The following is a 26,931-nucleotide window of genomic DNA, read 5'->3' as shown; positions in this document are numbered from 1 at the left end:
GGGCATGTTCATTTGGTTCCCATCCCTAGTGCCCACCCCTTAGACCCTGGCCAGGTTATTGTGTCACTAGGGACTCTGTTCAGTAACAGGAAACTGGGGAAAGTTTAATTGTTTTCTCCTCTCTCTTTTTCCCATGCAGCTGAACAAAAGGTTCATCCTCAGTTTTCTCCATGCCCATGGGAAGCTGTTTACCCGGATTGGGTAAGTGTGCAGGATGTTTATTTTATTTTCCTACATTACAAGTCATTTTGGAATTTAATATTGTTAGCAACTAGACTGTGTTTGTAACTGAGGGCACAGGGTGTGAATTCTTAGGGGCCTCCACCTTCCCTCCCCTTCCCTCCACTCACTCTCCTCCTGTGCTCATGAAGTTTGGGAAATGTTACTCTCTCCCCCCCCCCCCACTCCCCTTTCCCTACCTTTGTTAAAACCCCCTTTTAACTACAGTCTTTTCCCACCCCCCACCCCTTATCCCTCTGGGTTTCTCTTTCCTCTGCCTTCCGGCTCAGCCCCTAGTGAGCTCCTCAAGGAAGTCATGCTCAGTCCCAGGGTGCAGCTGCCAGGGGTCCTCCTTGGGGGAAAATACTATCTACTCACTTCCCCTTAAGGAGAAGGGAAAAAGAGTGGACAGTGATTTTTTTTTCCTCCGACAGTTTCTCCCTCTTTGAACCATACCCCTTCCTTCTGGGCTCAGTTTCTGGCGCCATGCTGCTGAGCTCAGTCAATGCTGAGACTTGGCTGTGGTTTCACTGGCCACCATGGATTTCCAGATAAATCTCAGGGAAGGTGATGTGTGGGAGACCCTGTCGCTTAGCGCTTTAAGTCTCTGGGAAGAGGCCACGTTTCGAGTGTTCTTTCGGTGGGTCAGAGTTTCTCCTGACTGTGAAGCCTGCGCCCCTGTGCTGAGTGCTTCGTCACTCCAGGAGAGGAACAGGTGGCGGTGCCCGCAAGTCTTCTCTGCATTTTAATGCGTTCTGAGCTGGAGGTTTTCTGGAGAACTACCCTTTGAGGTGCTTGTTTTAGACTCCAGTTGCCCCAGTTGTTGTGTTTCCCTTTCGCTTTCTGTCATAACCTTGTAAGTTTATCTCTTAACGCTCTAGAAGGTTTCCTTAGTGGGAGAAGCTGAAAGGCTTCGTCCTGTTCGGAGGGACACTGTTGAACGTGTTGGTGAACTAGAAACTGTGCCTTTTACATACTCACGTATCATCAACCTGGGCAAGAGTGACGAGGATGGCCGTAGTCTTGAAATGACTTGGAAAACTTGGAGCGGTGCCAGTAGAGGCCTGTCTGCTAGCAGAAATACGCGTAAAGTAATCCACTCAGCGAAGGAAGCTAGGCAGCTCAGTGGCAGCACCCCCCCCACCCTGCCCCCACGTCAGCTCTACTCTGGTGGGAGTTTTTGCTCAACACTGTTGTAACCCTAGTGCCTGGCATGTAGTTGGTGCTCAGTAAATAGTTATTGTAGGAATAAGTGAATCATTACAAGAAATGGGTAGATTGCAAAAGACTGGAGAGAAGGAATCCTGAATTCTGTTGGGTCATCATAGACCCAGGCCAGTCACTAGTGAATAATGTGAAGCTGCAGTTTCAGGGTGGGTAAGATGATATTATTTCATACAATAGCACATCATAACGGAAAAAAACTATTGTACTACACTTGAAATAGGTGCTGTGATTCTTCATCTCTTTATTCTTTAAAAATTCTCGTTAAAAAAAAAATCTGTCCTTTACTGCCTTTGCTGTCAGTATCTTCTCTCCATTTTTCCTCTTGCTCTGTTTGCCCTTTGAATGTTTATGCACCATGTTTGCTCTAAGGCAGGATTTCTCAACCTCTGTACTACTAATATTTTGAACCTTATAATTCTTAATTGTAGGGGCTGTCCTGTGTTTAGCAGCATCCCAAGCTTCTACCCACTACAGGCCAGTAGCATCCTTTCCGCTCAACCCCAGGTGTGACGATTAAAATGTCTCCAGACATTGCCAAATGTTCCCTGTGGTGCAGAATTGCTCCTGATTGAGAACCACTGCCACAGGCATTTCTCAGCTCTGTTAGAAACTTCTGGGACTAAAAAAGTTAAAAATCTTGGTCTAGAATATAGGAATGTTTAGGATATATATATATATAATATACATATTATATATGTATATAAACTCAGATTATGCATTAGTTAAAACCCTATTTTTCTCCCTTTTAAATTTCTCATGTTTAGATATATTTTGGAGGAAGTTTGGAAAAGAGTCTCAATAATGATAAAAAAGCTAGAAATGATTTCTGAGAAGATAAATGGATCTTTAAAAAATAAGATAACCAAAGGTTTACTTAGAGACAGCTGTTGGGGGTACCCTAACTGTGTTTAACTGTTAGAGTCATAAGCAAATAGTTTTGATTTCTTTGGGATGACAGCAAGAGAAAAATAGGCTTATGTTGCAGCTGGAGAGGTTTGGGTTATATGTAAGAAAATTTCACAGAGGGAAGGTGTTCAGGAGTTTTCTTCTCTGTTGAAAAATGAGCAGATTATCTCATTTGTCAGAGGTGGTTTCCTGTGGTCCAGATTATTTTTCAAGATCTCTTCCATTCCTGCATATAACCAACTCTGTTGGCAAAAAGATAAGGCCGGTCTGGTTCCACCTTCATGAACACTGAGTTGTAGTAGTGTTCACATGAGGAAAATGCATGTAAATTCTAGGCACTTCAGCCCCTCGGTGAGTATTCCTCTTGTGCTCTCTTGGAGGTGAAAAGAGAATTGAGCCCCATGTTTATTCTGGAAGGCAGAGAAACAGCAATAATTTTTCTATTGGAAAGAAAAAAAGCCCCAAACTATAGAAGTCTGTAAGACCAGAAAAGCAATGAGCCCAAGCCACACACAGCAACATGGACTGCTGCCTAATTACCAAGAAGATGTGAAATGTGGGAGGCGTTGAAAACGAATTAAGAGTGAGGAGATTGTAATGGGGAGCAGCTGAAGACACAGCCACCGTCCCGCCTGCCTGCTGAGAAAAGCCCCGGCAGCGTGGCCCTCCCAGCCTTCGTCTTCTCTGGGCCTGTGCTCCCTGCTGCATCCGTGTGTAGTTGAGGGCCTACTGTGTGCCACACCAGTCTCCTTTCTCTCAGCAGCCGGCAAAAAAAGAAATTCCAAGTGTTTGATGGAATCAGGTGCCAAAAAGAGTTTGTTTTTCTCTGCTGACTAGTTCTAAGACCTCGAAGAGGGAACGAGTCAGAGTGTCTGTGGGCTCTGGTTTCCTTATCAGTAGTTTAAACAGATGCACTCCAAGCTCTGTTACAGTCCTTATGTCCTATAGCCCTGTGATTTTTGTTTCTCGTGGCTACCCTGTCACACGGCCGAGTTGTTTGGTTTGATTTTGCTATTGGTTTGCTCCTATCTTGTACAGTTTTTAAAAATCAAGATGGTAAGAAAAATTAGGGAGCCTTATTCTTTTCCACAGAGAATATCGTCAGGCCAGCTGTGTTCCCCAGTATCTGAGAGATTGGGTCCTGCCCCGTTAGTCATTGCCTGAGTCACTCCCGGGTCTGGTCCCAGCACTGTCTGAGAGTTTGGTTTCTTGAAACTGCCATTCACAGGAGACGAGGTGTCTCTCGAGATCCCTTCAGAAAGCGATCACTTCAGCCAGTGAAATGCACATCCTACAAGTGATCATACAGTTTTAAAAGACAGGGCCAGAGTCCTCCCGGGCTCAGGGAACGGAACCAGGCGGGAGTGCTGTGTGGCTCCTGGCGGACACTGGGTCTCCCAGGGAGAAGCACAGTGGACCCGCACTTGGACTCCTCCGAGGGGGTCAGCAAGCCGGCCATCTGTAGACTTCTGACTTGTGACGAAGAGAATACTTTAGCTTCCCATTGTAGCCTAGGTTGAAGTTGCCACTTTAGTTTTTTACGTGCTTGCCGAGTCATGCTCTTTGCACACTTTCAAGATCTCTTGGAATTCAAAGACTCATGTGTTTATTTTGGACTTCGAATTGTTAAAAATATTATGTTTGTGTCTTGATTTACTTTTTAAAACTAGAAATGTATTATATACAAAAGCCAGAAGTGTCCATCGTAGGGGAAATCTTTTTACTGTATACAGTGCTCATTGTAAAATATTTAGAAAACCCAGCAAAAAGAAGAAATAAAAAATTATCCCTGTTCTCACTGTCCAGAGATAACTATCCACCGTTAACACTTGATATATATTTTTATCTTTCTTCCAAACATCACACACGTACATTCTCTTATTTATTTTTTATAAATATCTATAAAAGGGATCACATTAAACTACTTTAAAACTGTCTTCAGTTAATATATATTAAACTTAAAAAAAATCTAATACAGCTTCTAAAAAATAGAATTCAGTTGTATGGATATGCCATCTTAATAATCTGTTGTTGTTGGATGTTTTAGGCTGCTTCCAGTTTTTCACTGTTATAAATTGCCATCTTTTTATGCTTTCTCGCCTCTTTCTCTGTTGCTGCTACTGCTGCTGCTTCTTGTGTAAAACTTTTACAATTATTACTTAAGTAATATATAAAAATCTCCTTGTAAAAGTATAGTATGCTTTTCTAAAATTTCTTTCAACTCTTTCCCAACCTCTGTGCCCTCCAAAGAGATAATGCTAGACATCAGGTTATGTATTCTTTAGACCTTTTTATTGCATTTGCATAATTACTTATGTAGCCATAAAAACCATCATTTTATTTTGTGGGTTTTTTCCCCTAAACAAATTGTATTCTGTCATTATCCCAGTTTTAGTATAATTTTCATTCTGCAATATGGGGTGGAGCAAAGAGAAAGAAATAAAACTACTTACAGGTAATTGGAGACCAAAACCAGAGAGCATTTTGGTTATGAAATTGGGCACGAGAAACGCCGTTATTGAGCTCTGAGGAAGAATCTTTTATCTGCATGTCCTTCAGTTGTTGCCTCACAAAGCTGATGTTGTCTGAGAACTCCATCTTCCCTTGTATCTCAGAATTTGAGTTACTCTAACTCATACCCTTATGCATTTGATTTCTTTTTCTTTTGTTTTAATCATTGTGAACTAGTTGAAAGGTGAACAGCAAATTTTTTTTTTTTTTAACTTAAAAAAGACGATGTGGACATTTGGCCTGGCGCTCGTTTGAGGCTTCAGTCTGACCTAGGGAGTGATAATGGCTGTGTTTCAATTCCCATCCCGGGAGTCTTCCTCAGACACAGCCTCGAAGCAGGACCGTCCCACGTGACACTTCTGTCACGTCGTTCTGTGCTGGCTCTCCACCGCCTTTCAACACGGAGACACATGGCTCCAAATCTCGCCCAGTGTGGCTGCTTTTCAAGCAGAGTGAACTCTGCAGCTCTCGTAATGAGAAGTGCTAGCCCCCCTCCCCACCTCCGACCAGAAAGAGTGCTGCATAGTGTCAGGGTTTAAAATGAAACCTTTGTTACAGCCCAGGGGGAAAAATGGATCCAGTCCAGCCCCAAACATATCACTCTCTGCCATTCCAAACCGACCAAGAGTTTCAGTGGTTCTGAAACTTTTTAGAGGTGGGAGAAAATCAGTGTGTTTTGGTTGTTTTGTTGTTGTTGGGTGGTGGTGGCAGGAGTGTGGGGTAGGGTGGCACTTGAAATGGCATGTGGGGGCAAGAAAGCAAATTCCTGGCATGTTTTGTGCCAATGAAAACGAGGACAGCTCAGCAGAGAAGGGCACTGGGACATCAACTGTAATTGACCCGTAGCTGTGGCATGACTTCTGGGTCCTGGGGGGTCAGTCGCCGGAGTTGCCTCCAAGGGCGAGGAATGAAGCTTGCCAGGCTTTCAGAAGGCTGTGGCGTTTCTTCCCTGGGGAGGGTGCTTACTACACACCGGAGAAAGGGTCGAGGTTCAGGTGAAAGCAGAAGCACCTTTCCCTAGGACTCGAGACTGTGCTGTGTCCTTCGAGGAGGATTCCCTTCCCTGTGGCTTTCCAGAAACTATTTATTAATCCAAGCTGGAGCTCTTCCTCACCCTCCTCTCCCCCCACCCCAATACACACGCAGTGTACCACAAGCAGTTTGTTTGCTTGTGAGGGGGTGTGAGGATGGATGAAAGATGCTCTGGTGACCGTGAATTGTTCAGCATGGCTCTCAGGCCCCTGTGCCTGGTTTTTTTCTCCCGAGCACTGAGTTTTGACTTTGCTCTTTATTTCTGAGGACTTCAGCTGTGGTTTATTCCCGTTGCCAGAGGAGCTCCAGGCGTGCACCACCGTTCTGTGGCCGCGTTTGGCAAGCAGCGGTTTGAATGACCTCTCCTTAGGAGTGCCGGGTCACTGGCTAGATTTCTACCTCCCTACATTACAGGCTCTTCCTGTATTGGGAGTGGCAGTTGGCCAGGGCATTATATTTCCACTGGCCTGAAAACATACAGACCCTGATGAGCAGAGCCCTTGTGAGATGGAGGAGGACAGCAACCCAGGAAAGGCCGAAACAGACCATTGGGGCCCCCGGTCGAGGGATTCTCCAGGGGATGTTTGGGGTCCTTGCATGGAATGATTCGTGTGCTGGCCCCTAAGTTGACAGCAGCTGAACTGCGTCTGAGAGCCCCTCTGGAGTGAAGCTTTGAGTGAAGAATCTTTAGATTCACAAACCTCTTCCTAGAATATGGTTTTCATACTGGAGAGTTTGGGGACTATGCTGGCCTGAGAGCTTAAAGGAAATTTGTTCACTCTTTAGAAAAACTGATGGTTTCAGAGAGAAACTTTGATTTCAGCTTGAATCCACTTATTGCCAGAGGTTAGGAAATAGCATACCAAAGCGTAATAACTCATGGTGATTTATCCAAAAAATTGAGTTGTTTCCATCTCTAAACCCTGAACACGTCTTTCTCTTAAATTTGTTCACAACCTTAGGGTACCCGGAAGGTTTGTGAAGGCAAAGAAACATCCTAGGTGTCAGCTGTCTGCTTTTCTGAGAAAGAAAGAGAGAGAGGGAGGGAAGGAATGAATGAATGAGTGCGTGCGTGTGTGTGTGTGTGTGTGTGTGCGTGTGTGCACGCGCTGAGTGCTCTCGGGGATGTGCCTCACTGACGGGCTGCCTGTGCTTGTAGGATGGAGACGTTCCCTGCAGTGGCTGAGAAGGTCCTCAAGGAGTTCCAGGTGTTGCTGCAGCACAGCCCCTCTCCTATTGGAAGTACCCGCATGCTACAGCTTATGACCATCAACATGTTTGCTGTACACAACTCCCAGTTGAAAGGTAAGGAACATCCAGTTTCTTAATCTAGACAGATAAAGATTAATCTGTCTTCTTTCCTGTGCTGCCATACCACTACATAGTCTCACACACACACACACTCATACACACACACACACACACACACACACCCCACACACACACACACACCCACCCCGCCTTTCAGATCTTTCATGTACTCTCCGAAATCCGTATGACTCTCTAGTGCTTGGGTGGGATGGTTGGAGGGAATCATGGGTATAGAGCTTAATTTGCAAACCCAGAGACGCTGCTGCACATCTGGCTGTGCTGAAGGCAGCAGCAAGGCCTCTTGGAGGCTGCAGACCCAAAGCCTGTCCCAGGGGGGAGGCATGGCTGAAATGTTTCATTGCAGAGACCATACGCTTGGCAGGGATGGGGAATAGCTGTTTCTGGACTAATGTACCCTGTTTGTTCAATATGGAAAAGTCTAGTTCCCTATGGGATATCCCTTGTGGGAGTCTGCCAGGGAGTAAGAACAGAGAATTGATGAGCTTTGGTGACTCAAATCTGGAAGCAAAAAACTCACCAGCCTCAGAGTTTGGCAGATGTAGTGGTATGCATTCTGAGATGCTTTTCTGAACACTGGATGTTTTTTTCTTTTTTTGACATGAGGTGGGAGGTAGGGAACGAGAAATGGGAGAGGGGCTAATTGGCAGGATTTGTAAATGTTCTGGTGACCAGGTCACAGTGGAAGGATGTTAACCGGATCCCTTCCCCTCCCTCCACCCCACTGAGGTAAGGATGATGTGGTTTGACTTGATGGAAATCTGTAGCCTGGAGGTTACATTATTTTGTGTGTTTGTTTGCAAAGGAGACTTGGTCCATGCTGCCAAAAAATCATTTCAGAGCCTCAACAGAGAGTGTCTGGTCTCAGGGTTAGAAGGTTGTCACCTGCAGGCCCAAGAAGTGGGGATTGCCCTCCAGAGAGACTCTGCTGCAAAGCAGACCCAGTGTTTCTGGACAGAGTCTCACTGGTTCTTTCAGGGCACCTTTTCTTAGTGGTCTCTGTCACTCTGAAGTTGGTTTATTTCCCTTTCCCATTTGTATTTAGGGTTGTGCTTCAGCCTGCTCTGGTCAGGTGGTGGGGGGGTTCTCCCTGGTGAGCAGGCAGCTGCACTTTCCCCTGAAACTTGGCTTCTCCTGGGACTCCGCCAGGCCCTCTGCTGGTTTGCCTGGGTTTTCCATCGCATCTGAAGCCTGGAGGGTGTTCTCTCATGCTGCCTGCCACAGCATTTACAGTTCCTTGCAGAAGGTAAAATGCACAGGTTTAGGTGCCATTTTGAACTTCTCTGAATATGTCCGGGAATACCAGTGAGAAAGCACGCAGTCCTGAGGGGCAATGGTGGTTTCCAGGAAGGAGGAAATACGGTCTGTAAAGGGTGGTGAGGCGGTCAGTCCGCAGGGGAGGGAACTCGATCCCTTCCTCATCGCTTGAGGGTCTCGAGGGTCAGGCCACCAGGTGGGGAGCTTGCAGGCTTGGGGGAATGGCGCATCCCGAGTCGGCTTCCTGTTCACTTCCCTGCGTCCCTCTGGCAGCGTCACAGTCAGTGAGCCGCCTGTCACAGAGCGCAGCCTCTGCCAAGGTAGTTTCCCCATTGGGGGACCTGGAGGTGTGAATGTAAAGGCCCCACAGCTCTAGTCTGCGGAGCCTCTGTTGTCAGCAACTTCTGCTCCACGAGAAGGAAGATGTTGGCCTTTTCATAGGCCACCAATGAGTCCTTTCCTTGGAGCTGTTGTAAAGTTAAAAGTTGAGAAAATGTGGGTGAAAGGAAGGTGAGACAGTGAGAACAGAGAAAGAAGGAAGTCGTGCTTTCCCCTTGGAGGCCAGCATGCTTTTCCTTAGACTCTTTACCCTGGTCGCTCCTAACAAGGGCCTGCTTGCCAGGAAGGACACGTCGCAGCCTGTGCGTGAGACCCCGCCACCGGCTCCGGCTTTGTCCTGATGCTCACCTCCACGGGGCAGCTGGGGCCGAGAGCTGAGGTGGTCCAAGGGTGTTTCAGGGAAAAACAGCCCGGCCACAGGATGTAACACTCAGCTAGGACAGAGCGCTCTGTGGACTTGCTGCCAAGTACCCGGTGTGCAGCTGAGGCGGCCGTCCAGACCCCACTGTGTGGGCTGCCACTGGGAGAGGGGTGAGCAGAGCACTCAGCGGGGCTGGCTGGTGGGAAGATGCGCTTTTCCATTTCCCAGCATGTGAGTCATCTTCACTGGGCCCCTGTGCTGTGCTCGCACGGACAGTGGCAAGAAGGGGGTGTTGTGGCTGAGCTGCAGCATCTGTGCCGGGGGTGGAGCGGGAAGGGGGTTGGGGAGAGGGTAAAGATTTAAATCCTTCACTAATCAGCAGCAGTTTGAATCACATTTTTATGAGTAAGGAAGTGATAAATCAGCCCTGGAGTGTTCAGCCCCCGGGTCCCGTCAGCCGGTGCCCTTCTGAAGGCTGCCCTCCAGGCCGGTCGGCTGGCTGTCAGAGCCGCCACCCAGCCGCGGGACCCCGGCTGTCTGCAGCCAGGAAGCGAGGGCCTGCTGCTGCCTGGCCCTCCCAGGTGCTTGGGGTCTGTGGTGATTTGGCAGTCACTGCAAGTTAACAGAACATCTGGGCCATCATTTTTCTTTCCATTCCTTCTTGGACTTGTCCTTCTGGGTGGGTGTTTGCATATGTCAGTTCCTGGACTCTGTGGAGAAGGAGCGTTCCAGCCTGGAGCAGAGGTGATATGTGTCCCCCCACGGCAGTCGAGATTCTCTCCATCTATGCCTGGCCCTTCCCTGGAGATGTGGTGCCTAGGGAGAGCCACAGGGACGGCCTGAAGGAAAAGCATGTCCTTTGCTATTGCCTCTAGTTCGTTTCTGTCTGGGCTCGGTGCTACCCTTGTATAAAGTCCTCTTTTCAAAATACCGGAAATGATACTAATAGTGTGATTATTAAAATACTTTCCAAATGTGCTTTCCTTGGGGTCGAGAGACACAGAACTCTTAAAGAGCTTCAGGCACCCCAGAAGGCCCAACGGAGGGAAAACACTTAGGTGGTCAAAGAGGCCTTTCTTAACTTACAGTTTTCCCAGGAGCTCAGGGAGGCAGAGGTCGTGAGATTTGTCCCCCTTCCGATCAAGGAAAGTAAGTTGAGTTTTGCCACACCATTTAACCAGCGAACCTTTCAGGTCTCAGCAGTGATCTTAAAACTCACAAGTTCAAGGCTATTGATACCTTTATCTCCTCCCATCGGGTGGGCCCTCTGCAAGAAGCCTGCTGGAGTGGGACTGCAGAGAGTCCAGAATCCTACTAGTCTACATTGAAGAGGTTGAGGACAGAGGCATTCAAGGGATGTTTGGGTTTCCCTTAGCAGAGGGCCTGGTATTTATCAGGCACTCAGTAAGCATTCACTGAGCACATGGATGAGGAAGTCCATGGTTCCAGGCCGACCATCACTGAACAATGTGTTCCCTTCCTGGCCTGTGTCCAGAATTGCCCTTCGGCGAGTAATGGGTGGTGGCGAGATAGGTGGTTCCCAGGGTGATGTCACCACTGGTCATCGGAGAAGCGGGGCCTTCTCCACGTGCCTCAGCATTTAACACTTCAGTAGCCACCTGATTGGCTGATGTGGTGCTGGAGAGGGAATGGTTGATCTAAACCACAAGCACTCCAAGAATTTTAATTTTTTTTTAAAATTCTGTAATGTAAGGAAATAAAGCTCTCGTTTCTTGAAGAGGAGTAATCGAAGCAGTATTTGTTGTAGGGCACCCCTGGAACCCCACTGCATCTCCCATCTGTGCCCAATTTGCTCCAGTCTGGCCCCCTTGTTTCTTCCCCCCTTTTTCTCTCTCCCTCTCTTTGTCTTTTTAAAAAATATGTTTTTATAATTCCTGGAATCAAAACCATTGCAGGCACACACTGTTTTATTTTACTGTATTATTGGATTATACTTCCTATAAATCATTGGATGTTATTCATTGGCCACCACTAGAATAACTTCCCTTTTCTGTGCCCTGGCCCCTTCTTTTTCCTCCTCTCTTTCCTCCTCTACCAGTTCATAGAGGAGGTCTCCGTGTCAGCCTTGCAGAAAAGCCCTGGTGACAGCAAGAGGGCACCCAAGAGACACTGCTCGTGTGTTTGCCATTGGGGCTCCCTGTTCTTAGGGAACGTTTAGGGGCTGGCATTGAGCTAGGGCTAGGCTGGCCTTCCTTTCGTTATCATTCATGCTCACTTTTATGGTTTGCTAGTAATCCTGAACTGCAGGAGGTGGTGGGAGCGGGTGCCACCTGCCTGCCTCCAGAGGGATAGAGACACCTGTCGACAGGAGACCCACAGAACTGGACCCCAGTGTGTGGGACATTTGAGATGGGAGCCACTCACCTCCAGGCTGTGGTCATGTATGCAGGTTGACCCTAGTTTGTGAAGTTACAGTCACAACCAAAATTTCTTTGTCTTCAGCAAACCACCGCCTTAGAGACCTTTGATAAGGCAGGGTGCTGCCCCGTGCAGTTCACTTCTGTCTGAATCTCTCACCCGAGCAGAATGTATTAAGTGCCTAATCCCCTGCTTGTCAGAACAGCTGTACAGGAATCCACCTCTCGGAAAGGGTAGGCCTGAGTTGAGCTGTGTAAACTGCCCTCTCATCCTGCTTGTCTGTCTCTGCTGATAGAAACTCTTGGGCTCTTTTCTCCCCAAGGACCTTTGTGTAGATTTCTACAGGTAGTCGGCACTGCCTGACCTTCGTTTTCAGGACTGCTTGCTCAGTTGAGGGCAGATAAACAAAGAAACAGCCAGCTTGGCCCCCAAATTATGTGAGAAATGGATTCAGAGGTCAGAAGAGGCAAGGCTTTAGGAGGCAGACCAGGGGAAGGGCGCATCCCTCTGCCATGCCTTCTGTTCCTCCGGGGGAGCTACAGCTATCAACAGGCTGCTTAGCATGGATTTCTTCCCTCAGAGTTCCCTGAAACAGAAGGAAGAGCTAAGGAAATGAGTTTGTCGAGGGATCTTCCTATGTTCCCTACTCTGAATTCCAGGGTCCTTGTTTTCAGAATGAATCCGGTATTTTAGGCTGAGGAAGGAGAAGCAGTTGTGAAAATCCACTCATATCAATAAAATTAAGCCTCTTACCAGTTGATGAAATGATTTCTGGTTTTGCCCCAGGGTTACAGTGTGGTTTGGTGTCTGTGGCTGCTCTGTGGGGCGGTGGAGAAGTGCAGTGTCCTGTCACCATCTCATCATTACTATAGGCTAGAGACGTCATCTCTGCTGCCATTTTATAGCTTCTCAATTTGATTTTTTTTTTTTTTTTCCTTCCTGGATGGACTTATTCTGAAAGAGAGACATTACTGGGGGGATGCTGGCAGCAGGACTCTCAGCTGCCTTTTCGGAATTCTCCTTAAACTCTTCCTGGGGAGTAAAATTCTACATGTTACAGGGGGCGTGGGCCAGCTCTCTGCTATTTGTTGAATATTCAGGGAACATGAGTATGTTCTGGGGGTGGGCATTGGACCCTAACCAACTAAATGTTGGTCTGGGGAAGAACTGTAAGCTTTCAGAGGTAGTGGCCAGGAATGACAACAGAACAACATCGTGGTCACACCTGATGAGACTTTATCGTTGCTGTATATGTATTCTCACGTGATGTCTCCCGTCAGCCTCTGACTCTTTGCAATCCCATGAACTATATATAGTCCATGGAATTCTCCAGGCCAGAATACTGGAATGGGGAGCCTTTCCCTTCTCCAAGGGATTTTACCACCCCAGGGATCGAACCCAGGTCTCCCGAATTGCAGGCAGATTCTTTACCAGCTGAGCCACCAGGGAAGCCCAAGAATACTGGAGTGGGTAGCCTATCCCTTCTCCAGTGGATCTTCCTGACCCAGGAATCGAACTGGCGTCTCCTACATTGCAGGCAGATTCTTTACCAACTGAGCTATCAGAAAAGCCCCTGAGACAGGTGGGACAGCTATTTTGTGTCCTATTTAGTCGATTTACAGACTAGAAACATACCAGAAAGGCTGAGTAACTTTAGGAAGGTCACAAAGGTAGTAAATTGCACCCAGGTCTCAAGGGTCCAGCCTCCTGTGTCAGATGGCACACAGAAATTTCTTTGGACCTGATTGAGACAGCTCAACACAGCAAGCAATCGTTCCCACCCTGCCTCACCACCACCTCCACCCCCCAATCTAAGCAGCTGCATTTTCCCTCTACTAAATAATACAGATAACTTGGCACAGTTAAATTGCGTCCTCTTCTCCTTTTCTCTTCCCCAGTTAATATGCTACTGTTGTCAGCTGTTGTAATTATTTTTTTACTTTTAAACCTTGAAAGACAAGTTGTTGTTTTCACTTATGTTTTGTTTTCATTATTATCATGATTGTTTTTATGGTAAATATTTGTGTAGACTCACCTATATATTTACTACTTATCTTTCATTCCTTTTTATATTTCAGACCTTCTCCCTGGGATCAGTTTCTTTTCCTTTTGTTTTTTGGCTGCCCCTCCCTGCCTGTGGGATCTTAGTTCCTGGATCAGGCATGGAACCCGGCAGTGAAAGCGCAGAGTCCTAATCACTGGACCACCAGGAGTTTCCTGGGACCGTTTCCTTTCTGCCTGAACCATATTCTTTAGAATTTATTTAGTGACATTCTTTTGATGACAAACTTCCAATTTGTATTTGTCTGAAAACCCTTCATTTTCCCGATTCCTCTGTATTCACTGGTAATAGAACTCTATGTTAACAGTTGTTTTTCTTCAGCCCACTGAAGGTACCTTGCTGTCTCTGGGTTGTTACTGTTTAAAAGTCAGCCGTCTGTCTAATTGTCCTCTTAAAAATAATCTGTTATCTCTGGATGATTCTTAGGTTTTTTTTTTTTTTTTTAAATAAACCCTTTGATATTCTACAGCTTTAATGATTTTCTAGGTTTGCACTTTTTTTTTTTTGCTGGGGCTTTATAGGGTTTCATGTATCTGTGAGTCGATTTCAGCAGTTTGAGAAAATTCTTAGCATTCTTTTTTTACATACTGCATCTGCCCATGCTTTCTCTTCTCCTTCTGTCTTAATGTCTCTCAAAACTTCTCTTTCATTTTTGACTCTCTCTTTTTTTTTTTTTTTTGGCGCTGCATTCCTCGTAATTTCCTTAACTCTGTCCCTGAACCTTTTCTTAGCTATATCTAATCTGCTAAACATGCTCTGCTGAGATTTTATTTCAATTATATATTTTTATTTCCAGACTTTTTTTCCCCCCTAAATCTGGTCTTTTCCTGTTAGTTTCTTATTTCCTGAACATATTTGTGAGCTTGTCTTCTATTTATTTTTTAATATATTAAACGTGGTTATTTTAGGGACTCTGATCAAGGGGTCCTTTCAGGTGAGGTTCTTTAGTCTCTTATTTCTGCTGGCTGTTGTACGTGTGCCTTGTTTCCTGTGTAATTAAAAAAAAATTTTCTTCCCCCTGTAATCTGCTAATTTTCTGTGGGAATTCATTAGTGGGAATTCTTGGAGACCTGGGATGAAAATGGGGAAAGGGTTTGAGTTTGCTTTTGTCCACAGTCTGGTGTGAAGAGTCTAAAATAATTCTTTTAGGTCAAATGCCTGCTTCGGGGTTTTCCAGCCATCCAGGTAATGCGGATGCAGGCTGCACACCCCTGTGAGCGCTAGTGCACAGTCTGTACTTTCCGTGCACTGTTTTTTTTTTTTTTTTGTCTTCTAGTCAGCCTCAGGGTTTGATATAGTCAGTTTTTTAGCTAGTTGTCTTATCACGAGGCTGAGGATGGCTTCTGATTGACCTTTGTACTTGGGTGTAGCTCTGTGGGACCTCAGCTTTATGGCAGGGATCTTGGGCATCCTCTTATGTCGGCTGTACCCACGAAGCCTCAGAAACCCAGAGCTCAGGTTTAGCAGGTAGCAGAGGTTCTTAGGGTAAAGCGTGACCCTATCCCATGCTTAACAGCTCTAGTTTTGTCTTTACTCAGTCCCTGGCCAGAGGATTCCTTTTTAATTTTTTAACTCAACGCTGCTTTCTAGAAGGATTTTTAAAATGCTCTTTCCAGGATAATTAGTTGTTTCACTGGGAGAGTAGACCTAGGTTCCTAGTCTGCCTGCCATGTTACTAGAGGAAATGCTGTTATTCCTTTTTTCTTTGAAACATCAGACTTGAGCATTTTTTCCTAACCTCTGCCTGTGAGCATTGTGACAGGGGCACCTGTATGTCTGGTGGCGAGAGCATGGTAGGCTGGGCTTCCAAAGAGCAGCTCCTTTTCCAGCTCCTGCAGCCTAGTTTTATGGCAGATGGTATATGGGCTCAGATTTTTTGATTCTTCCAAGAGATGGTCAAGGTATATACTACTCAGAGGACTAATTGACAGGTGGGGAAGAAAGGTAATGGAAGGCAGGGAGAGAGGCCTGTCGCTGAACTGATACAAGCCATTTATTGCTGAAAGGGTGTAAGCTAGGGATCTGGACAAGAGTGCTCTCTAGTTTCAGCCACATCACACTCCAGAGCTGGTAAACTCTGTTGGCCCATAAAATCCTTTCCATTAGTCAGGGTGCTCTGTGCTTTTGTTCTTGACTACTGCCGTCCTTAGAGCTGTTTGGTTGGCTTGTATGTCCCAGTTTCCTTTTTAGAAGGCAGATTGTCATATGGTTAGGAATTTATTTACTGTAATTGGAGTTTTCTGGCTTCTCGAGTCCCCTCTTCAGATATCAGACTCCCATCTCGAAGCTTAGTTCAGAAACTGCCCATGTGATCCCTTGCCCCAAGTGCCAACAACAGATGCAGCGATTGACACGCTGCAGGGAGTTTCCAACTGCTGGGCAGGTTTCTGAAATCCAGACACGTGCTGTTCACACGTTGGCTTCTGAAGCAAGGATCAGCGGTTGGAAGAGGGGAGGGGCTGGCAGGCCTGGAGGGAGAAAGATCTTATAATGCCTGCCCAGGGCTTAAGGCTGTGTCAGCTTTCTTCATCCCTCCTCCAGCTGGCGTTGGCAGGACAGAGTAAATCACTGTGGAGTGGTTATGAGCCCAGCTCACCAGGGGCTTCTCTGAGGCACACCTGTGACGTCATCCCGTTATCACTGCTTGTTCTGCACAACCTCTTCCCACCTCTCCCCTGAGAGAGGGTGATGCCCGGAACTCGTGTCAGGGCAGCGAACAGAGAGAAATGTTTGGTAATCATTATTTCGAGATGCCTGCTAAGGACACAGTTGTAGGCTGTTGACACACTCTTCAAGATTCCACACTGAAAGCAAAAATTCTCTTGCAAACATGCCCTGGATACCCTTTGTGAATCAAACTTGTTTTTAAACACAAAGAGAAAGATGATCCAGAAAGACTTGAAACTCCTAACTGTGGTCTCTATTGTTCCCATTTCCCCTTTTTACACACAGATACACACACACATGTAGTCTGCTCTCCAGAAAGACTTGAAACTCCTAACACGCACTCACACACACACAGTGGCTGCTCTCCACAAGCCTCTGCTGGCTTCCCATTTCTCTCAGAGCAAAAGCCGTGAAAGTCTTCACAAGGCCTTCCGGTGTGGACTCTCCCTCCTCCCCACTCCCCTCCTTGCTGTCTCTGGTCTCATTCAGACCACACCCTGACTTGCTTACTTTGTTTTAGTTACTCTGGGCTTCTTGCAGGTCCTCTGATGAGCCAGGGGCTTCTCCCCACTTTGGGCCTTTGCATTAGCAGTTTCCTCTACGTGGAAGTGCTCTTTCTCCAGCCATCTGCATGGCCTATATCTCATCTCCCATGAGTCTGTTCAAATCTTAGCTCCACGTGACTTAACTCGGACCATTCGGTGGAGACTGCTGCACTCCCACCTTGTTCGCCTATCGCCCCCATCCTGCTCTGCTTTTCTTTTTCATAACACTTGTTCTTTAAACACTAGATAACTTGTGTGTTTTTTTTTTCATTTTTTTCCACATTTTTCAAAAGAATTTATTAAGAAACAGAAAAAAGGATATAAAGTACACACAATCAAAGAAATGAAAGAGTTTACAACATGGATTCTTCAGGCCGGTGGCAACTAAGAAATATTTGCTGGGCCAACATCAAGGGTACGGAGGCCCCAACTCCATTTTCGATCCCATTTCTCTTGGCTGCTAACCCAACCAGCTCAAACTTCTTCCAAAGAGAAGTCAGATTGCCTTCCAAAATCTCCCTGAACTGCTTCCCAGCTGCCTTTACAGCCCTTCTCTGCCTGGTCCCTGATTCCTCACCTAGGCTTCAGGTGAGGTCAGCCAGACCCTGCTGAGCCTTCTCCACTCCTCCAGTCACTCTGTGGTTCCTCAGTCTGTTTTTGTTCCCATCCGGATTCATTTAATTAAAGTACATTCATGAGCCAGTTGGGCTGGCTTGTTCTGCTGCCTTTGGTCAAGTTACCTGTTTTTCTAAGCCTACATCTGAACTTGACCTTTCTCTTGTTGGGAACGACTTCTTGAGCAGTGTCTCTGGCAGCTCCCTCCCCCAGTTAGTCCAAGGCTACTTTCTCCCCCAGACAGAACTCTGCACCCCCGTCCAACCCCCCACTTAACTTCCAGGTGGCTCTGCTTCTCAGCTAACCCACCTGGGTGGTGGTTTAGTCACTAAGTTGTGTCTGACTCCTGAGACCCCATGGACCATAGCCCGCCAGGCTCCTCTGTCCATGGGATTCTCCAGGCAAAAATACTGGAGTGGGTTGCCATCGCCTTCTCCAACTTGTGTGTTTCTTTGTTTTCCCTCACGACTCCTCTGGAGAAGGTGATGGCACCCCACTCCAGTACTCTTGACTAGAAAATCCCATGGATGGAGGAGCCTGGTGGGCTGCAGTCCATGGGGTCGCTAGGAGTCAGACACGACTGAGCGACTTCACTTTCACTTTTCACTTTCATGCATGGGAGAAGGAAATGGCAACCCACTGCAGTGTTCTTGCCTGGAGAATCCCAGGGACGGGGGAGCCTGGTGGGCTGCCGTCTGTGGGGTCGCACAGAGTCGGACACGACTGAAGTGCCTTAGCCACACAGCTTCTCTTCGAGACTGTAAGCTCCCAGCAGGTGCGGATCCCTGACCTGTTTGCGCACTGGTGTATTTATTGTGAGTACCCAGGGCAGTGCCTCGCGTGCTGTAAGTTCCCAATAAGCAGCTTTTGTGCTGCGCTGAGTCGCTCAGCCGTGTCCGACTCTTTGCGACCCCATGGACTGTAGCCTGCCAGGCTTCTCTGTCCATGGGGATTCTCCAGGCAAGAATACTGGAGTGGGTTGCCATTCCCACTTCTGGGGATCTTCCCAACCCAGGGATCAAACCCAGGTCTCTCGCATTGTAGGCGGATTGTTTACCGTCTGAGTCCCCAGGGAAGCCCAAGTAAGTTTTGAGTTGAGTTCACATCAAGAATAAAGTTGGTCAGCAAGTCAGTCTAGACACTGAAAGTTGAGTGGCAAGGCCACGGGGCATCTGCTATTTGGGCCATTGCTTATAATCATGTTTTTTCTTGTTTTTTGTTAAGGTGCCACTTCTGAATATGTCATTTCCAAGTGCCTGTTTTATATCCTGACATTAAATTAAAATACATTAAATGTGTCTTGATGTTTACTGTTAATACTGGACTCAGTGTCTTCACGGCTCTGGAAGCGAAGTTTCTTTGAATACAACATGAGTTCTGTCCCCTTTTGTCTCCTAATTCTTTCATCATAAATTCTCTGTCCTTTCTTCCTGCCCATAAATATTCTTTTATTTTTCCTTGTCTACTCATTTACCATATTTTTTTACTCTCACCTTACTGGAGCAACTGTGTCCTGTTTTGTGTAAGCTAAATAATTTTTTAAAATAAGTTTTCACCTTTTGGGTTTTGTTGAGTGCTGAAAAAAAAAAAAAAGGAAAAAGGTGGAAACCACCTATAAACCGGCTTCCCAGCAATGACATTCCTTCCTATTTGTATGTGTGAATATTCAAGTTTTACAGTTGAAAGTATACTGAGTATAAAGTGTTTGATTCTGTTTTCACTTGTTTTATAAGTATTCAGTTATGAAATTCTTTGTAAATATATTTAATGGCTGAATAATATTCTCATGTAGATGTGTTAACATTAATGTAATCGTTACCCTGTTTTCACACATTTCCCCCACTTTTCTCAGATTATAAATAATGCTTTAAGTAACATCCTTTAATAAATAGGAAACATGCTTTCCCTATTATTTAATTGGACTGTATTTTTAGAAACTAACTGTTAGGTTTAAAAGGTTTGAAGCCTTTTAACGCTTTTGATACATGGTGTGTTGGATTACTTTCTTAAGAAGCTGTGCCAGTTTACAGTCTTAGCAGCAGTGTTTGAGAACGCCCAGTGACCACCTCTTGCTAGCACTGAGTATTGTTAATGTTTTATAGTCCTTAGCACAATGTCGGCATTCATAAAGTTGTTGAATAAATGATAGAAGAAAACCTATCTCTGTTTTTTTTGAATAGACTTTATTTTTTAGAGAAGTTTTCGATTCATAGCAAAAATGGAGTGGAAATACAGAGAGTGCCGTACTATCTCCTGCCCTAAATGCGCACAGCTTCCCTTGCTATCAACATCCAGAATGAGTGGGTCATTTGTTACAGTTGATGAACCTGATCGTCATTATTACCTAATGTCCATTGTTCACCGTGGAGTTCTCTCTTGGTGGTGGTCTGTGGGTTTAGACCGGTGTAGAATGGTGTGTATCCACCATTGTGGTATCATATTGCCCTGAACGTTTGTGCTCTGCCTGTCCATCCTTCCCACCCTCCCTTCTCCTAACCCCTGGCAACCTCTGATATTTTTACTGTCTCCATAGTTTTGCTTTTCCAGAATGTCATAGAATTAGAGTCATATAGTAGGTAGCTGTTTCCGATTGGCTTCTTTCACTTAGTCATGGCTTGACAGCTCTTTTTTTTTTTTTTTTTTTTAAGCACTGAGTAGTATTCCATTATTTGAGTAGACCACAGTTGATTTATCCATTAACCTACTGAAGAATATCTTGGTTGCTTCTAAATTTTGGCAATTATGTATAAGGCTGCTATAAACATCTGAGTGCAGGTTTTTGTGGGGACTTAAGTTTTCAACTCATTTGAGTAAATACCAAGGAGTGTGATTGCTGGGTCATATGGTAAGACTGTGTTTAGTTTTGTAGGAAACTGCCAAACCGTCTTCCAGCCTATCCTGTTTTCAATTGCATTTCTTTGATTATTGGTGAGAGTGGACATTTTTTCCTGTGTTTTATTAACCATGTATAGTTCTGTGTGGTCCTGTTCTCTGCAAATTTTTTCGTTCCTCCCTAATATTTTTCCTACCAGTTTATTTGAGCTTTATAGATAGTTAATATAGCAAGTCCTTTCTGTGCTCATTGGTGATTTTCTTACTTGTATTTGATTCTTATATTTGTTTTTCTTAATGTACAAAAGTTGTTAAAAATTTTTATAGTTAAAAATGTCATCCTTTATGATTTGCTTCATTGCTCTTAAAGCTTAAAAAGAAGACGTTTTTAGGCAGCTCTGCAAATGTATTTTCATTTCCATCAGCTGGAGGGAATTTTAGCCCCGTTTGTAATTTCATTCAGTTGGTAAGAGATGGGAGGAACCCTACGCGCTTAATGGAATAACACCCGAGAGTTGTGACAGTAGATCTTCTGCATCAGATGGAAAAGTTCCGGACCAGCATAGCAGCCCATTTTTACACATTTCGCAGAGTGAGGTAGAGATGGAGTCACCAGGGGCTGCACTGTCAGGAGTCAGACCTTTCCCCTCCCCTCCCCTCACCTCACCTCAGGTGACTGCTTGCCAGCTGGGAAGAGCTCAGGCCTCGAAAGTTAACTTGGGCGTGTAGGCGAGTGGTTGTGTGGTCTTGCCATTTCAAGGAGGAAAGAGTGCTGTTGCCTTTTGTGGCTGTCCTGCTTTTCACTAAGGAATGAATTGTCAGTGTGTAACAGAATGTTAATAAGGAGGTACCATCTTTATTTGGTAGCAAAATCTCCGGGAGTAAACAAGTCTATGGAGCAGAATTGCAAGAAATTAAGGCTGTGCCAGTGGGGGCGCAGAAGCCACCAGCACATGGAACTAGACGCAGCCAGAGACGTTTGGATACAATGTTTCCCATAATCTCTGATAGCCCTTTCCATTGGTTAGTCTTGGCTTTGGAAGCACTGTGGGCTTCCCAGGTGGCACTAGTGGTAAAGAACCCGCCTGCCAAGGCAGGAGATGTAAGAGACACGGGTTCGATCCTTGGGTAGGGAAGATTCCCATGGAGGAGGGCATGGCAGTCCACTCCAGTATTCTTGTCTGGGAAACCCTATGGACAGAGGAGCCTGGCAGACTGCAGTCTATAGGGTACCACAGAGTCTGACACGACTGAAGCAACTTAGCACACACTCACGTGAAAGGGCAGCATCTCTGTGAAATCAGTGCACCTGACTGACTTGGGCCCAAGGATGTGCAGAAGGAGGATAGAGGAGAATGAAATACCTTTGAAATTTCTTTGCTTTAAGGAACTCAGGGAGAGTTACAGGGCTGGGACAGATGTGTGTGCTGCCAAGTCAGGGGAGTCAGATCATCACATTTCTGTTTCCTGGGCGAGTGACTCCTAGGGGTGGGGTCAGCTGCCAAAAATGTGATCTCTCCTTCCTCTGAAGGCTGTGTGGTTATGAGCTTTGCAGTTGATCACATTTTTGTAAAATAATACATGTTATATACACATTTCAGCAGAAAAAACTGATGGATATACATCAAAACTTACTCATGATTCCCTGGGATAGATTAAAGGTGTCTTCAATTTTCTTTTTCTTTGGGTTCTTATAATTTTCTATAGTGATTACAGTATTTTTGTATTAAACTTATTTTTAGAAATTATAGTGACAAAAAAATTGAAGTTAGGTAAAATTAGGTTCTAGCTCTGATTGTGTTATATGCTGTATCATGCAAATTAGTTAACCGCTTCCAAATCTGTTTTTATATCTGGTACCTTGAGCATAGAAGACATTTATTAAGTATTTACTGATTTAAACCTTCTCACCATAATTGTTTGCCACTGATTGCCAGTATCTCTCTCCTTCCCTTACAGGAAGATCCTATTTCCTCTCTTTAACTTGAGGTTCAAACAAAGCATCTTTGATTTTGAGGGTTTTGTTTTCTCAAAAACAAAATATTTTGTTTTCTTTTGACGTTGCTGATTCTTCTCTCTTCTTTCATTCCAGAAGAATCAATAACCTAACAGACCAACTAGAGGGTAATTCAGCTGTTCTAAAAAATGCAGTTATTTTAGCTTCATGAAATACGTAGATCCCTCAACTAGAGTATTTACTCCATGAGAACAAGAGAAGACTGTATATTTTATGAAATCCCTAGCAATATCAAAGCTAACTTCAGAATTAGGTAATCATTAATTATCAATTGATTAACTTACCAAGGTTTGGGATTATATAAAATGAGTTTAGGCATGTAAGAAATTAGCAAACTTAAATTTTTTAAAAAAATGGGTATCTTTCTTGCAGCCAAGTAAACATGCATGTTAAAAAACTTACACAGATATATATGTACTCCCCCCTGCCCCCTCTGCCCCCCCGGACCCGAGGCCACCCTGTGCAGCTTGTGGGATCTTAGTTCCCAGACCAAGGATTGAACCTGGGCTCCCTGCAGTGGAATCCTGGAGTCTTGACCACTGGACTGCCAGGGGATTCCCAAAGATGCTTTATGCAGTCTCCATGGTGACAAGCCATCAGTACCTTCACTTTGAGACGGTAATGCTACAGTGGACTGCTTTGAGAAACCAGGAGTAAGATCTTCAACATATTTCTCCCCTGGTTTTTCTTTACCCCAAAAACTATGGGGCCCTCTCCCACTGAAGACAGTAGGAAGCCACATTTGTAAAGACAGTCCCCTTAATTAACTAATGCCCTGTAGCCCATGGCTGGTGCTCCTTCCCGCGGGAGGCGGAGCAGTTCAGTCAGCCATCGCAGTACCTGCTGTCAGTTTCGTCCTTGCTCCGAAGCCCTTAAAGGCAAGGAGCGTCCTGTTGGCAAGTGGTGGAAATGCCTCCACATATGTGTGCTATTTCTTTAAAAGAAAGTTGAGCGGAAGTGATGCTGTGGGGAACATCTGCACTCGGGCCCGAGCGGAGAGCGAGATGCGCTGCAGCTGGTGTAAGGCCCTGGCAGGCTGAGGCGCTGCTGTCTGTTGGGGTTTACTTCTGTCTACATTGAAACATGGCTTTGGGAGGGGGTTGGTGGCCCGCTGCCAGCCTCAGTTAGCCTGCCCTTCTCTTTCCTCTTTCCTCCTCACTCCCCCCACCCCAGCTCCCCTCCCTCATGCTTTAAAGTCACATTTCCAGGCCAGACGTAGAATTAATCTCTGGGCACTTCACATTGCTGGCAGCTGAAAGCAGGATGTGGGATCTTTTTTTTCTCTCTCTTTCTCTCTCTCTGCGTCTTGGCTGACTTTTTTACCTCTCGAAGAATTTGGAAGGCCGTGAGACCCCCCCCCCTCCTCCCTCCAAGTACTGTGGAGTTTTTCAGCACGCTGATCACCCTGCTGTGGCTTCACCCTAATAGACTTCATATGTTGATGCAGTTGACATCAGTATCAAACTATTTTACATGTGATCTGGTGTATTTCCTGAGGAAATCTGCAAGATATTTATTAAGAACTAATAAAATAAACCTCTCCATGAGTTTTTAGGTAGTTTTCAATTTTTCATGTCTCTCTCGTTTCCTCTTATCAATGAGTTGCTATTTTCTCTCTCTACTCTGACCATCGCAAAAAGGAAACAAAAATAAATGTTTTAAACTGTTCCTGAAGGGACAGAGAGAGAATAGTTCTGCCATGATGTATCAGCCGGGGCTGTATTTTTAGTGCAGCATTGTAGAAACTAAAAATATCCTGTTATAGTGGATCCTTTTTATAGGTCTCTGTGTGTGTGTGCGCACGCGCGTGTGTGTGTGTGTGTATGTGTGTGTTTATAATGTTGTACGCACAAGTGCCTTTGTGCATCGACAGCCGCTCTTCCCATTACAGCTGGACTCCATTAGTCCTCGAAAATTAATGTAATCCCAGTTAAGAAAAAAATTAATTACTCTACCAGAGCTGCATTATATCCAAAGCTAGTGTTAGCTCCCTAGCTGGCAGCTTAGTTTGAGAGGCTCCAGGGGCCCACGGAGCTGTGGCTGTGGTGTCACAGCGCTTGCTGTCGGGTTTTTCCCACTGAGATCATTCCTCAGCCCTTCCTTCATGGTCAGGCATGTGATGTGCTGAGAGTTAGTGCAGCCCCCCGCCTCAGTGAGCTGCCAGCTTTCAGTCTGGTCGTCCCCAAAAGGCGTATCCGCCACAGGCTTCACTCACCTGCCATGGCAGGTTTTCTTATCAGGATTCCTTAAAAACGAGGTTCTTTGGCAGCACTTGATTTTTTTTTTTTTTTCTTTCAGTTTTCTCTGGAGGAGAAATACTGTTTATCAGAGTCTCAGAGAGGCACAGGATTTGCCTTCAAGGGCCCTTCGTGGACAATTAAGAATGACAGTCACGTCTTGTTCTTCCTTTCTCTCTAAGCTTGGACTAGTTTGTCTCATACACACCTTCTGTTACAAATGAGCGTGTCAGAGTTGACTGCTCGTTTCTAGTCAGACTGCTCCACACCAGCCCTGGACGAGGGGCCGGCTGGCTCAGCGGGTGAGGAACGGTTCCAGCTCTGTAATCAGTGTTCTGGGATGGGGTGCAGGGCACAGCCCAGAAGTCGATGCAGTCGGCCTCGCCTTCACGGTACAGCTCTTGTGCAATTGCCCGCGTTTGTTGTTGTTTTGTGTCTTTTTCTTCTTTGGGGGCCTAGATTGGGGGGTGGGGAGGCAAGGAGAGAGAGAGGGATAGGTGGGAAGGATGGTTGTTTATTTCCTTACTGGTCAGACTCTCCAGGCTCTCTGCTGAGAGTCCGGCCAGGATCCATCTGTCTTGGACTGCAGCTCGCTTTTTCTGCTGAGCTGGGGCGTGGGCAGCACAGGCCTGTGTAACCCGTGACAGGCCTCCCAAAATGCCATGATGGCATGGATCCTCTCGAGGCTGTTCAGAACAACAGCAGGGTTAGTGGCCTTTTGTTTCTTTTTGGGCACAGGCTCAGCCTCTTCTGCGGCCCTCCTATCCCCTCCCTCTGGTGACTCCATATCCTCCCCCGGGCCCCCTCCCCATCCCAGTCTCGCTGACAACTGGTTGAGTCCTTGGCTTCCTGTACTTGATCCCCAGGCAGTGTACTTCAGTAAAAGTAGTAATTAGGCCTTTTACAAATTTATTTTATTAGTGAAGAGAGTTAGTAGGTAATGGGCTGTAATTCTAACACAGCCAGTTTGGAGATTAATAAAAATTTTAAAAAGAGCAGTTTTTACCAGAGGCACTGGGCCTGTTATTTCGAGTTCTCAGTTGAGCCGAAATCAGAGCAGCGTGGGACCCGTGGCGGGCTGTGCTGCTGGGAGGGTGCAGGGCCACGTTCCTTGTTGTTACAGTCTGTGCAGTGCCCGTCCTTGAGGGTGTTTTACGCTGGCATTGGAAAAAAGGAAACCTTGTTTTCCAAGAACTCTGCTCTCTCTCAGCTTGATAAGCATTTAAAAATAAAAGCTGCACAATTGAAATTGGCAGTGCATCCTCATTCTTTTGTCTCTCTGTTTATTTTTTTCCCTCATCCCTCAACATGTGTGCTACAGCCCATGGTTATTACACCCTCAAGAATGATGGCCTGGAACTCAGCAGACTTGCACCAAGGTCTGCCCGCCCTCCACTCGCCGTTTGAAGCTGGCTGAGGCATCGGGGCCCAGCACTGAGAGGCTGGGCGGATCAGCCTCCACAGTCCATCTGTGGCACATTCCCTTTTCCCCTGAAGCTGCTGCCTGGAATTTTTAGCTTCTCCAGAATCCTGATTGTCAAGCCCAATCTTTCTTGTTAGTTTTTGCAGTTAACTTAATTGATTTGTTTACCTCTCCATTGGAGGAGCTCAAAAAGTGCTTTGGCACTAATCAGGAGCAGTCCTGGCTTTTAAAATAAGATTCGTCTGAGCTGAAACTGTATAATACTGACCCAGAGAGAAGAACAACTACTATGGCTTAGGCTAGGGTGACGGTAAGTCCTGGTTTGCCCAGTGATTGCCTGCCCCTGTTTATGAGTTACTAATAGCATACCCTTTTGCCCTCACAAGTATCCCAGTTTAGGAAATAGATTTTAGCATCACCCTAACTTAGATGAATTAAAAAAAAGACGGGGGGGGGGGGGGAAAAAAACCCACTCTGAACCAAAAAAACAACTCACTACAAACTGTTAATCCTTTGTCTAGAAGTGTAATGGCTTGTAAGGCAGTGCCAAACCCTGCCCTAAGCATTGCATGCGGATTCCACTGGAGTCATGCACATGTGACCTCAGAAAGAATTGCCATATCTCTGGCTCTGTGAGCAAGGACTGGCCTTCCTGCTTGAGTAGGTCCTGGTCAAGCCAACTTTGAAACACCATGTCACTTGCTTTAGCATTTCTGGTTATCATTGCCTATTTGGTTGAGTCAGAATCTGGAGTTAGCTTTTGGTGGGGTGTGGTTTCAGGTTTGCCGATTTTCCCAGTTGATGCCTGTGAAGGCTTGGTGCCTGATGTAACTGAATAGGGTGTTACTTCAGGTTAGTAGTCCTTGTTTTTGCTTGGCTGGTTGGGCTGAACCTGGTATTACCGTTTCCCAAAGAATATTTTTGGTTTGAAAACTGAAGGTCAGCAGTTCGCAAGCGCCGAACTTGAAGCCAA

At 45.9% G+C, this 26,931-nt stretch overlaps 1 protein-coding gene across 4 annotated transcripts in view; it reads left to right on the top strand.

Annotated features, from left to right (window-relative positions):
* Nucleotides 1-26,931, top strand: part of SMG6 (SMG6 nonsense mediated mRNA decay factor) — a 201,269-nt gene that overhangs the window by 48,047 nt on the left and 126,291 nt on the right. For 3 of the 4 annotated variants that reach the window (XM_015098571.4, XM_012185470.4, XM_042255500.2), the window contains exons 9-10: nt 140-201; nt 7,055-7,200. In XM_015098571.4, the coding sequence (XP_014954057.2) occupies nt 140-201; nt 7,055-7,200 (208 nt within the window). Of the gene's footprint in view, nt 1-139; nt 202-7,054; nt 7,201-24,790; nt 24,928-26,931 lie in introns of those variants that run through there. The other variant, XM_012185475.5, reaches the window with a different exon arrangement.

The sequence above is a fragment of the Ovis aries genome, chromosome 11 (genome assembly GCF_016772045.2).
Source record: "Ovis aries strain OAR_USU_Benz2616 breed Rambouillet chromosome 11, ARS-UI_Ramb_v3.0, whole genome shotgun sequence".
Lineage (NCBI taxonomy): Eukaryota > Metazoa > Chordata > Mammalia > Artiodactyla > Bovidae > Ovis > Ovis aries.
The sequence above is the reverse complement of the archived record's forward strand: the minus strand, read 5'-3'. Positions and strand labels throughout refer to the sequence as shown.